The 14,044-nt window shown below is 41.4% G+C and overlaps 1 protein-coding gene across 3 annotated transcripts in view; it reads right to left on the bottom strand.

Annotated features, from left to right (window-relative positions):
- LOC147641121 (Haloacid dehalogenase-like hydrolase (HAD) superfamily protein) overlaps window positions 1–13,017 on the bottom strand; it is a 29,528-nt gene extending 16,511 nt beyond the window's left edge. For all 3 annotated transcript variants that reach the window (XR_015268910.1, XR_015268911.1, XM_086818302.1), the window contains exons 1-5: window positions 12,736–13,017; window positions 12,119–12,274; window positions 8,204–8,272; window positions 7,939–8,043; window positions 7,708–7,762 (exon numbers count right to left, since the gene is read on the bottom strand). Coding sequence is in view for 1 of the 3 variants with exons in the window: in XM_086818302.1 (XP_086674428.1) it covers window positions 7,708–7,762; window positions 7,939–8,043; window positions 8,204–8,272; window positions 12,119–12,274; window positions 12,736–12,783 (433 nt within the window). In the remaining 2 variants the exon portion in view is untranslated. The remainder of the gene's footprint in view (window positions 1–7,707; window positions 7,763–7,938; window positions 8,044–8,203; window positions 8,273–12,118; window positions 12,275–12,735) is intronic.
- Window positions 13,018–14,044: the final 1,027 nt, after the last annotated feature.

Here is a 14,044-nt window from a genome sequence, read left to right as displayed (position 1 = left end):
CGGCGTGCTGTCGTCGTTGCTACCACAATAAAGCAGTGTCTTTGAGGAGGGATACTGCAAAAATCACCTTTTTGGAATCAGAAAGGTTCATGGTTTCAAAGTATAACTGCAGTTTGTAGAGCCATTGGTCTAAGATATGCTTATTGCGCTGACCACCATAAGATTCAGGGGGTTTAGAGCTTTAAGGTCATCACCTTCTACCTCAAAAGAAATGACGTCTTCGTCTGCTAGTACTGTTGCTAAAACATTTGCTGCTGGTACAAAACTCGTGTGGGAGTGGCGATCCGTGTGGAGCTGCTGGACCTGTGAAGCCAAGAATACCATGGACTCCTGGAGTTGCTATTGGAATTGCTGCTGAAGTTGCTGCAAAGCTTGTTGCCATTCTGGAGGAGCCGGTGTGTCAACAGGTTCAGCCATGAGAGAAGATGCTGATGTGCAAGGTGATGAGGCTCTGGGGCTTTTTGCTGCTGGTGACGCTGCTGGGCTCTAGTAAGAACCATCGGCTGGAGGGTGCCGGATGTGTTGAAAGATCCTTGCCCCCTCAGTGCAACGAATTCAGGGGTGCTAGTAGTGGAGGTAGCACTTCTTGCGTAGGGCAGAGTCTCCCACTCGGGGCCTCGCCCATGGATATCCGGACAAGAGACTAATCCCTCGGTTCTTCCAAAACCGAATCCGGAAAAACTTCCCTCACCCAGCAGACAGGCAATTCCACTGGGAAAAATCTATTCTAACGTAGTCAAGAGCCTTAATTAACCAAACTGATCTGACCGAACCTGTAAGTCACATGGTCCGATCAAGGAAGAGACTTGCACTTGGGATCATAGAGACCAATGCTTTTTTCCTCATCAAGAGGCACATCTGTTGATTCTTTTCCATAGAACAAGGGTTATCCGAGATTTTACTTCAACTATTGTAACATAACAGAATTGAGTCTCATTTTAGGGATCCATTAGTCCAGCCAATCCCCTCCAATCCCATGGGTTAGCCAACCGCCTGACCACTGTAGTGATAGGATCCATTTAGAAATTTGGTTATGTTTTGTCCCGGGTACCAGGGAAAAGAGTTCCCGGGTCTTCTAGCCGGTGCTTCAAGCAAACTTCAAGATAGTCACACCACTTACACACCCAATATGAAATTGCTTGTTTCACAGATTCAGCTGTCTTTAAAACAATCTTTTAATGAAACCATAGTATCACTGATCATAATCCTCCAAAATATCTAGCTTGAATTCTAATTTCCAATCATTCCTTCATCGGTGTACCTATGGCATCATTGGCAACGAGAACGCTCACCACCTGTTCACTCAGGAGCCTTTTCAATAGTTCCTAGCTTATATTATCCGGAAATATAATCACATAAGAAAAATCCAGATGGACTCTCCGTTGAACATCAGCAAGATCAACCAACAGATCTATATAAAAGAGCCATGGGTAAGGCCAATCAACCAGATCCATACCTGAGTTCAAAAAACAACTCTAACTTATTGTTCCATTTTCTTCCCCGACGCACGCGTGGGTATCTTCGGCGACCCAGAGCTCGAGCACCGTATGGTCAGCACCCTCTAGGCTTCTTCGCAGCTCACCTAGCGCTTCACTCATAGGCCGCTTCCTTGGTCCCTTATTCACCGTACCAGAAGCTCACCATTTAAATCGTACCGAGGCTGTCCAAGACCTCGGCCGACCTTGCTACGCAAGACGTCCTCCATTGACAATCTTTTAATGAAACCAGCTGTTGCGACTTTATCACTTAGGTCCCCACGACCTCATTCACAAGATGGTCAAAATGCTTCCTTAGCATTCTTAACATAAAACAGTCATTTAAAAACAGGTTTCATAAATACAGTTTCTAACAAACTCTCATCTTTCCACATTGTTCTACATCATTTCTCGTAATTTCACATTCTTCTATATCAATTTACATTGCTTATTCCACATCTAGTTATATGTATTCCCATCGTCCTTCATTCATTCTCGTCCAATCACATCATATTACATCTCATCACATTTATCCACATCTATCCTCATCTATCCTCATCACATCACGTCACATCACATTTATCCACATCTATCCTCATCACATCACGTCACATCCATCCACATCACATCTCATCCATTCACATCTATCCAGGTTCACATCACATTACATCACATCTATCCCACATCTATCCTCATCACATCACGTCACATTCATCCGTATCACATCTCATCCATTCACATCTATCCAAGTCCACATTACATTACATCACATCTATCCACGTCACAACATATCCACATCACATCTCATCCATTCATATCACATCGCATCCATCTACATTCATTCAGATTCACATCACATCCACATGTCATCACATCACGTTCATATCTATTTACATCACTTCACATTTATTCACATCTATCTAGATCCACATCACATCACATCTCATCTCATCTATCCACATCATATCTCATCCATTCATATCGAACCAGATCCACATCACATCTCATCTCATCACATCACATTCACATCTCACCACATCTTTTTAGATATCATCACATCACATTCACATCCATTCACATCTCATCGCTTCTATTTACATCACATCACATCCATTCACATCTCATCGCATTCATTCACTTCTAATCACATCCATTCACATCTCATCACTTCTATTTACATCACATCACATTCATTCACATCTCGTCACATCCATCTTCATCTTATCACATCTCGTTCACATCCATCCACATCACATTACATTCATTCCATCCACTTCTATGCATATCACATCACATCCATTCACATCTCATCACATTCATCGACATCCATCCATTCATTCACATTTACATCTATCACATCACATCTTATCCATTGATATCTCATTATATTTATTCACATCCATCCATTCATTCACATCTCATCACACCCATTCATATATCATCACATCTCATTCTCATCCATTTACATCACATCACATCCATTCACATATCATTACATCCATCTATATCTATTTACATCACATCCACTCACATCTCATCACATTCATTCACATCTCATCACACCTATTCACATATCATCACATCTCATTCTCATCCGTTTACATCACATCACATCTGTTCACATATCATCACATCTGATCACATTCACATTCACATCTATATCCATTTACATCACATCTCATCCACATCTTATCATATCCACTTACATCTCATCACATTCATTTACATCCATCCATTCATTCACATCTCATTACACCCATTCATATATCATCGCATCTCATTCTCATCCATTTACATCACATCTCATCACATCCACTCACATCTCATCACATCACATTCATATCTCATCATATCACATTTACATCTCATCTCATCATATCGCATCCATTTACATCCCATCACATCCATTTACATTCATTCAGATCCACATCACATCTCATCATATCCATCTACATCTATTGAGATCCACATCATATCTTATCACATCTACTTTTAGTATAGTTTCTTTGCTTTCGATACTGATAAGACTTTTCTAAGTTTCTGTCAATTGCTTGACTTAGTTAAAGGTATTTTTACTCGATCCCATTAAATGTAAGTATGAGAGTGTTGTTGAAGGTTTAAAAAAAGAAAATAAACTTTATTAAAATTGAATAGTAAAAACTCAGAAAGAGCATTTACATATTGTATTTTCATTCCTTAAGCTTCATTAATGAGAACTAATTCTAAACTTCCGTTTACTCATGGGATCCTCCATCTTTCCACTGGGATTCCAGATTCTCTTTTCTGAATAAGAATTATTCAAGTTTGTTCGATGGATATTTTCACAGTCTTTCTTAAATTTTTCAATTAAGATATATTCAATATTCTTTTTTTTGAATAAAAGATTCATGGAATTTATAAAAATCAATTCTAGCCATATTTCTCAATTAAAAAAAAAACTCAAAATTTTACTTTTGATAAATACTCATAATTTGAATTATGTCAAAAATTCTTCTTTTAACATTTAATTATTTGGATCTCGAATATCATGGGAATTTCTCTTTTTGCATAAAAATAAATTTATAAAAAAAAATTCTTTTTTTTAAATTAAATATTTATGCATAAATACTAAAAAAATATTTCTCATGAATATGATGAAAATCATTCTTTTTGCATAAGATGTCTAACCCTAAAATATGGTAGAAAGTCCTCTTTTAGCATTATGTATAAAAATAAGATATGTATTATTTTTTGAAAAATTTGCCATAGCTTCGCTGCTATTATTGATAATTCTCAATTTTTTCTAAAAGAATAAAAGCTTGTAATGAAAATATGATAGAAGTTCTTCTTTTATGCTTAAAATCAAACTATGTATTCAAATCATAATTTTAACCATAACTATAAACATAATTATGATAATTTCACTAGATTAAGTTAATTTAGACGTTTCTTTTTTTTCAATTTACTAGGATAATCTTTCTCTTTTAGAATGAATTAAAGTAATCTTTATTTACTCATAAACAATCTATAAAGAATTAATCATTATTTTCACTAATTCAAAATTATGAAATATCAATTCTTATCCTCTAGCTCATCGAGCCTAGAGTTTAGATTTGAATTAAGAGACTATCATTGAGAAGCATCATTTTTCAAGAAATTTAGTCATAAAGATGGCTACTCTTTTAGAGAGAGAGATTTACTTAAAGAAAGCATTACAATTAAGCATAAAGATTAATAAACCTTGTACTCAGTCAACTCTTTATTTTATGTGAGCATTTATTCATTTTTGGGTATTTTTTTTAATTCTTTGGATTTATCTCATCCCAACACTTGGATTAATCTAATTGGTCCATTGAAACTTTAATTGGATCATAATTCAAAAATTTCTGAAAATGTCGACCCTTAAGCTAAGGTCTCCCTTATACCATTTTCAATTAATTCCTAATGTACATTGAAAAGTTTATTTTGAACTTCTGTTTCAAGGGAATCCATTTTAGACACTAAAAGAATTTTTGTATCCAAAGATATCTCAATTTTGAATTATCACTCTTTAGACATTTTCTCTCTTTAGGTCAAAATAGGTTAAAACAAGATCTTTCTTCTATTTCAGAGAGGGGAAAGATCATGAGATGTTTGTGCACCGTAACAGGTGTTGATCCTTGTGAGCAGTGTGATGTCTCTTTGACTCAGAAGCAGAATGGTTCATTGATTTGGTTGATGGACACCAGATTGGACGGGAGCTTCCTGATGAGGCAGTTGAGCTCATGGTTACGGATGACTCTTTGGGAGGCAGGATTGCGTTTCATGTGGTTTCTGCGGCATGCGAAGGATCATGGACTCTTGTACACAGGAGGGGGATTGTTGGATGGAGTCCGACTCCACGATTGGAGTGACTCGGTTTGGGGAGGAGATCCGGACACGAGGGAATCTACTTCAGGCCCAGGAGCAGTTTTTTGGAGCAGTAAGAGGCAGTCATCTTTTGCCTTGTCACGGACAGAGACAGAGTACCGGGCTGTTTGTGGTGCTGCTTGTGAGGTGGTGAGGATGCAAAGGTTGCATTGCAGGTTTGGGCTTCCACTGGAGGAACCCATGGTCATCCAGAGGCACTTTGTTCGTGAACAGATCGTTGCTGATGACATCTTGCTAGAGTTCTGTTCGACGGAGGACAGTACGGTGGACCTCTTCACGAAGTCGCTCTCTCAGGATTTGCTCAGGCGGCACCCCAGCTCCCAGTGGTTGGTTTCACAGCCAGGAGCTGAGAGGGGGTGTTAGAAGTCATCTCCTGTCCAGTTTTATACACCAGGGCCTTTGTTGTGGGTGTGCCCGCCCTTATGAGGTGTTTTATCATTTTTCCCCACTCTCCGTATTTTTCCCCTATTTTTCCCATTTTTTTTGTGGCTTGGGAGGCAGCCCTGAGGCGGCTAGAGGACTAGTAGCTGGCCGACTGCCCAGACATCAGTCGTGGACTTCTGTGATGCTGGCCGACTGGATGTTTGCAGTCGTGGGCCTCATCTGCTGCTGGCCGACTGTTGATGCAGTCGTGGAGACCCTTTTCACCAGGCCGACTGCCCATCTGGGGGCATATAAATAGGCCCCCAACCCCATACCACTCAGTGTATCATATTCGGAATCTTCTTGTGTATATCAGAGCAAAGTTACACGCCTACTTCTCTCTCTCTCTCTTGTGCTGTTTTTCTGCATGCATTTTTGCTCGTGTTTCCAGATCTGGTCATCATCTCCGCTGCGTATTCTGACAGACTTGGTATTATTATATATTGCCCCTCAACGATACAAGACAGTGAAGTCAGTCTTTACAAAGCTTTGCCCAAGATATTATGGACCCTTTCGTATTATTAAGAAGAACTTATCCCTCAGTTATAAGTTGGAATTATTGCCTTCTTGGAGTAGAATTTATCCAACTTTCCATATTTCTTGGCTCAAGAAGTTTATGGACGGTGATTTTCCAGTTTTAGATATTTTGGATTATATTCCAGAAATCGAAGTTAAACACATACTCTTAATTCCAGAAACAATTCTTGATGTCAGATAGAAAGAAACACGACATAAGCTCACTACAAAATTTTTGGTTAAATGGAAAGATCTTGATGATTCTGACTCTACTTGGCAAAGTGATGAAGACTTACAGGAATATCCATAACTTCTTCGAGAATTCTTTCAAAGACAACCATCTCTTCTTAGATGGAGTCTTATTTTAAGTAGAAGGGAATGTCACGATTGTGACTAACTCTCTTAATCTCTCCCTAATTACTCCTTAATCCCTCATTGACTATAAAGACAACTGTGAGAAGGATCACACCCTTGCACATGGGTCACTATCAAAGGACATGCCTATTCATTAAAGACACACCCCTACGTCCTAAGGACATAACCATTGATTCAAGAGCCACACCCCTTCACAGGGATGTGCCTCTTCAGTTGTACCTTTTCGGCCTCTATTTAAGAAAGGCCCCCGTCTCAATGCAATCACTCAGTCTTTTCCTGCAGTATTTGTCTTATGTTCATTAAATAAGTCTTAATCATGTTAATAAAGCTATAAAAGCTTTACGATTTCTTCATGTGCAACGCTGGATTCCTTCACGTGCACAATCACAAAATACCTACTAGTGTCTAATCAAAGAAAGCTTCTATTTCAACAAGCTCTCCATTGCTTCTTCGATCCAATCTGGTAACTGATCAAATCAAGGTAGCAAGGGGAAATCCTTAACAGCTGCCCTATTATGATGGTCAGGTCTAGGATTCAAAATTTCTGCCCTGCCTCCTCGAGGCTCAACCATGTCTACTAGCCTTTCTTTTGGCCGCATGTCAAGGAAATTCTTCTGTATATCCCTGACTTGGCTTCGTTTGGTTTCGAGTTCTATGGCCTTTGAGTCTTGCTGTCCATCTACATCAAAGCTCATTGCTGCCCGCTGTCAGCTTGGGTCTTTGATATGAGGTTATCTTCTCATAGACAGGGGCCTCCACTTCCAGTTCATTTACTAATTCCAATGCCAACTGCTTCTCTTCATTCCCATCTAGAGCTCCTTGGCTACTGACATCGTTCAAGCAAGACTACCCTTCAAAGAGCTCCCTCATTTTTTAACTTGTCAAGGAATTGGACGTATAGAAATTTGCATTTTAACTCCACAGGCGTATAGACTTGATGGTAGTGGTACCAGCCTACACCCGATGGATGCCTATGACTGAATAAATAATATGTATCTCAAAAAAAAACACAATTTGAAAAGGTAAATACCTTCTTCAAAAGCGAGCTGTTTCCAAGCATCCAGCATTATAGCCCGAGTGTCTGCCTGCATATTTGAAGGAAAAATGACTTACAATGTTGCATCAAAGTAAGAGCACCCTCATAAAACCATGTGCTCATGGAGCACCTCCACACAAGCATTGAAGGAGTCTAGCATTAGAACTACCACATGCCATCGAGGTTGTCCAAGACTTGATTTCAAGAGAAAAAAAAATCACGCACCAAAACATTGTCCCATGAATAGATCAACCCAAAAGCTTCATCAGGCTTCATGGCATATCGAATCCTTTGTAGGCCCCTCTCACACATTCGATCGTTCAAGAAATCCTGTGAAAATAGTAAAGCAGAAAATACACATTGCACTGCTCCTAGAAACCTCCACCATCAACAGAAACAACACTAAGATCCCTAGAGAACATGAACTCCTTTAAACTTCGTAACTTTTGGCATCACCAAGGGTCAATATATGCTAGAGAGGCGAGCTCACCACATCCACCTTCAATGGACCACGAGGCCTGAAAGTTTCAAATCCCTCGCCATGCTCAGCACCTATGTCCTGCACAAGCAATTCATCTAGTAGCTCAGCCAAAACAAAATTATCAAATTACAAGCAATCATATTTACAAACTGCTACATGCCATGCAGTAGATAGCACAAGGCCCAAGGAATTATAGAGATTATAGACTTTTTAAAAGAACTCCAAGCCCCATACTTAGAAGCTATCTTGACTTGTTCAATCTCTTGCTGTGAAAGGAGTGACAAGTGCTAGCAATAAGACAAGGTACTTGAGGGGAGCAAAAAATGTTGCAGCAAAACGGAAAAAATGTGAAGGCAAAGCTTGGGGAAAAAATCGAAGAGCGGTAGACAACCCCTTAGGTACAAGTAACTAAACGCATTACCCTACCATACGAGGAAGGAACGACACCGACTTGCAGGGGAGAAGAAAAAAGAAGAAGGGGGGAAGGGGGACGAAGGGCAGTGTTCAATTCATAATGAAGCTTGCGTTAAGCCTATTATTAATGATTGACAAAAAACACAAAGAGTCCAGGACCATGGTAAAAACATCGAAGGTGCAACTAACATGTATAGGGGCATGAAACAAAAAAAAAAAAGAGGCTTTTGGGAAGAGAAGGTTGCTATGAAACATGTTTCATACCTTCTAAAATTTGGGTTCCGGGCACCACGGACATCATTATGGCTGCTCAAGAACAGGACTCGGGCTTGATAGATCATTTTTGGACTTGTGGATTACACGGGACGTGTGCCTGATCCATTCTTGCTAAACTTGGAGCATTGAGGCACATGATGCACCTTTGCTCCACTTCTAGTCCAATCCATCAGGAGGCTTCGCCGGCTCGATCTCCAAGATCTCTGGCTTGGTGACCTCATCCTCCTTATCAACTTCGGAAAGACACTCTTGACACTCCTGGAGAACCAATACATTGGGCCCATTCTCCTCTTGGGATTCAATTAGATCCACCACCTCTAAAACTATCACGCTGATCCCATCCTTCTTCCCTCGGGCTCCCGCTGGCACTCTGGTTCAAGTTCGGGTTCTCATTTGGGTTCGAGTTTGGGTTTGAACATTGGCAACTCGGGCAATGAAACCTCTGTTGGAATCTTAACATAAGTGATAGTATCACCCAAGAGCTCCTCCTACCTTGAAAGCTCTCCCTCACTTGGATCAATGCTCTCATTCTTAGGCTGCTCCTCAACCCTAGAGAACTCCATACTAGAACTTGCCGATGCTCCCTTACCAACCACAAACTGATTCATCATTATTGGCATATATGCTATGAGTTATGCCACATATGCTATGAGTAGTGCCACATGTGAACATGGGCTAACCAAGGGCACTTTTCTCCTCCACCACCCCGCCCAAGAGCAGCGCTCACACGAGAGCAGACGGCCCCCGGCGGCGCTCAGCCCCACTCCGGACGTATGTGGCATTCGACGGAAATCGGTGTTATTTTGGGCTTGCATCCGGGCACTTTGATGTCGTCACCGTCCAGCTTATGTCCCCGCCGTGTTTGCTACATCCGGCGACAGTGCCTACCGTGTTCGCCACGTCTGGTCACCTCCCCGCCTACTCTGCTTCTTGCCGACTCCTCCTCGCCACATGTCGCCTGGTCTGCCCGGCTGCTCCTCACCATCTATTGGCCGCCTGAGGAGCCCGTCTGCACAGTCTCCATCTCTGCACAGAGCAGCCCACCAACACATGCGGCTCCCACAGCTCCGCCCGTCTTCATGCCTCCCAATTGTCGCCTGCCTCCGGTGCTTCGCCGTCAGAGTCCCACCTCCTGCCTATTTCACCAGCAGCAAGTCAACCCACCACCAGCAGCTCCTCCCGCCACGTCAGCAACCAACAGCATTGTGGAGAAGGGTTAGGAGCCTACTTCATAAATCACGAGCCTACTACAAAAATCAAGGTTTCATCAGGTAACTGATTTTTCATTGGATTTAGGGGCTTTAGTGAATTTCTTGCTTCATTGCAAAAACCAGGTGTAGGCAATAGGTCAAGGCAACATTTGGCTACAAAATTCAGGGAAAATTTGGGAATTTTTCCAGAATTTGTACAATTGCATCTACAGGATACAGAGAAAATTGGGGCTTTCGTGAAATCATTGCTTAATCACAAAATTGAAGCTCATTGGTACACAGATTTTGGAGCTTTTGTCAATTATGTGCAATTGACACATAAATTACGCCATTGGTGCTCAAACATTTGGGGATTTTCAACATTGCAGCCTGAAATTTGGGGCAAAACATTTGCATAGGACATTGTGGTTACCTGGCATTGCACTCCGATGCATTTTGGATTTTGCCTGCAAATGCTTTTTACAGCATCTTTGAGTGCACGTGTTTGCATATCTCTTAGTGAATAGATTTGAGCAAATGGCTAGAAGTACGACCGATATATTCGGGGTTTCATGGTCCGAAATCTACTTGTGGCCAAAGGATTATGGGGTTATCTGTCAAGAGGACAAATTGGATGGTAGTAATTACTCCCTCTGGAGTTTCATGGTCTGAAATCTAATTGTGGCCAAAGGATTATGGGGTTATGTGTCAGGTGAAGATGTACGCCCTGTTGACATAGCACCTAACATGCCTGGCCGTGGTGCTCAACAAGCAGCAATACCCACTCCTCCCTCACAGGAGCAGAAAAGATAGGATATTCGAGATGCCCAAGCGATGGCTTTGATTGCTTTGTTAGTAAAGCAATCAATCATACCGCATATTCGGTCTTGCAGGACCTCATGACAAGCTTGGGATGTACTCGAAACCATGTATCAGGCAAAGAATGAGGCCAGGGTTGCATTTCTCAAGAAAGAGCTTGAGAACTTCGACATGAATGAAGGTGATAGTATGGCTGATCATCTTACGAAGATCCAAGATCTTCGGGAGCAGCTACTCAAGATTGATGAGGTCATTTCCGAAAAGGAGTTGGTTTCCAAGACACTTTCATCTTTACCAGAAACCTACTCAAATTTCCACACATCGCTCACTCTATCTATGCGGGGTAACCCTGAACCAATCTTGTTTGAAGAGTTGGTTGGTTTGTTGCTACAAGAGGAGCAAAATCGGAAGAACAAAACTTCCAATATGCATGGTGATTACAGTGGAAGTCTTCGTATTGGAGGATCCTATCACACAAATGCCCACACCGTCTTCTGTATCCTGGGTTTCGTGAGTTTAGCAATCCACTTTAATACTTCAAACTTTAGAGAGATATGAGAGAGAGAGAGATGAGAATTGTACACCAAATTGGGTCCCAAATTACCCACTGAAGGGCCTTCGGATGTGACATTTACTTGGTCCATACAGCATTGATTGGAAACACAAGGTGCCCATAATTTTAGAAACAGAGTTATCTTAGCCTGTCAGCTTTCCATCAATCCCCTCACTAGAAGATTTGCAAAATTGCAACTCCAAAAATTATGGCTCTATAGTGGTGTAATGCCATTCCCTTCACATTCTTTGCAGTACAGGTCACTAGTCTTCCATGTGCACTGATTCCGCCTTCAAGCTTTCATCACAGAAGATTCCAATGGCTCACTCTCTCGACACATCTAAAAGATGCCATACACGTGTCGTAAAATTCCTTGGACTAAAATACCCCATAGTTTGCTACTAGCAGGCCCCAATAATCCAGTATCTTCAATACTAGTTGTCCAGACCATCTTTTCAACTTCAACCTTACCCATGAAAAAAGGGGTCCTAAATCACTCTCGTAAGGAAATCTCTTTTTGTCTATCATGCTGGACTAGCTTATAAACTGAATAACGCAATGGTCACTTTCAGGCTGTGTATGTGTGAGTGCATGTGCCTGTGGGTCGGTGGGGTGAGTGCGTGTGGGTGGGGCGTGAATGCATGGTAATGACTGAAGGTTTGAAAGATGAACCTCATCCATGAATAACGATCGGGACAGCTTGTGGAATTCTCCATTTGATCCAATGTCCCCAGGGTTATTGCTTTTCATGGATATGATCACCTTGCTTTTCAATAACCTTGAAGGCATCTGAGAAACTGGCCATGACTTAAACACACCAGGAGGAGCCTGCAGAAGAAAAAAAGCAAGTACAAAACATGGTGAATATTGCCAAATATAAGCAATTTACACCCAAACCAAAACAGAAATTAACAGTGGTAATAATAAAGGGAGCTTGATTAATAGTTAAACTATAAGGAAGATAAATTCATTTTTTTTAATACAGAATCATTGTTAAATAAAATGATTCCCCACACCCAGCCACCCACCCCCCCCCCCCCCGAAAGAAAAAAAAAAGCCGATGGAAGAATTCTTTTGGAAAAGATGTTCAGAAATTAACCACCAAGAATCCCAACCAAGTGCCTCCCCGCGCCCACCAGAACTCCTCCTCCTCCTCCTCCTCCTCCTCTCTCCCCCCCCCCCCCCCCCCCAACAAATAAATAAATAAATAAATTATTGAAACATAGTAACCCGCTTTCTATTTCTTTTATTCTGTGAATATTTTCAACTTTCAAAAGTTAAAAACTTACACGAACGCTGGGCGGGAGAGAAAGGGCGTGGAGGCGAGCAGGAACCATATCATACTCTAGTTTTCTCCGTGCTGTGCGACTGACCCCCTTTCTTCACACGCTGGTGGCTTCTGCACAGGCGAATAACTCAGAAAACTTCAAATACGTACGCACACACTCTTTTCTATCCAACATACATCCCTTCTATCTCATTCATTTCCATGTTTCATAGTTTTGATGTGTGTGTTCCAATTGCCACGACATTATCTTATTCTACATTCTAATGTATTGTTGTACTTGCATAGGTGCAAGCTTAAGACCTCCCTTTTTAGATCAATAGCCTTTATAGACCCCCATGTAAAAAACATGCAATAGCATATTTGATTTTTTTTTCGTACACACCCGAGGCCCACTCAAGTGGGTGGAGCCGATTTCCCCTTCCAACAATTAGCCAATTATCATGGTCGGGCAAGGGCCACGTACCATCGGGCAAGGGCCACGAATTAGGCACCCCCCATGACCACCGCGATGAGTCGAGCGCTGGAACAGCGAAGGGGTCTCGTATGGATCCTCCTATCTCGGGTAATCCACCACCCGAGGAGGAGGAGTCACTCGACTGTTCAAGGGGCAAGAGCCCGAGCAACCAAACACATCAAGCGAGCATAGGTGTCCCTTTATAACATGAGAGAGCCTAGTGGGACTTGAACTCATAACCTAGAGGTTACAAGTCACAAGCTTTGACCACTACACTAACTTAGTTGGGACGCAATAGCATATTTGATTATTTATAAGAATGAGCATGTGGTTTGGCAATTTATGAAAACCATCTTTTTTGGATTTGTTGATTCAGAATCTATAGAGGAATATGCCTTGATTATTTCCCTGATTTTGGCTGAGCTTCATGCATACTAGGGTTCTCCCCCTAATGTTGGTTTGTTGGAGAAAAGGCCTCCAACATTTGGGCCTAAAACTCAGAGATGGTACCGTAAGGTAAAACAGATGGATCACACCTTTGTGGCCTTTATTGAGAACCCGGTTGGCACTATACCTACTGTCAAGGTGTGGTCAAAGCATGGGGTAATGTTTAAAAAAAAGTCTCCCCGGGGCTGCACTACTGAGGCCATGATAGAGGCTTGTTTATTACTGGGGTATCAGATCTCATGAGATCAGTCTAGTTTCTTGAGTGAGGATAAAAGATGGGAATTTCTTAGTAAAAATCTTGAATGAGGTTAAAAAGGAGTAGATAGTTGAGTCTTTGGGGTGATGTATACCTGATTTTGAATAGTTAAGATAAATAAATGTTATTGGTCCCAAAAAAAAACATCTTTTT

The sequence above is a fragment of the Cibotium barometz genome, chromosome 2, assembly GCF_041138505.1.
Source record: "Cibotium barometz isolate CiBa-2024 chromosome 2, ASM4113850v1, whole genome shotgun sequence".
NCBI lineage: Eukaryota > Viridiplantae > Streptophyta > Polypodiopsida > Cyatheales > Cibotiaceae > Cibotium > Cibotium barometz.
Note: the sequence above shows the minus strand (reverse complement) of the source record. Positions and strands in the feature narration are given on the sequence as shown.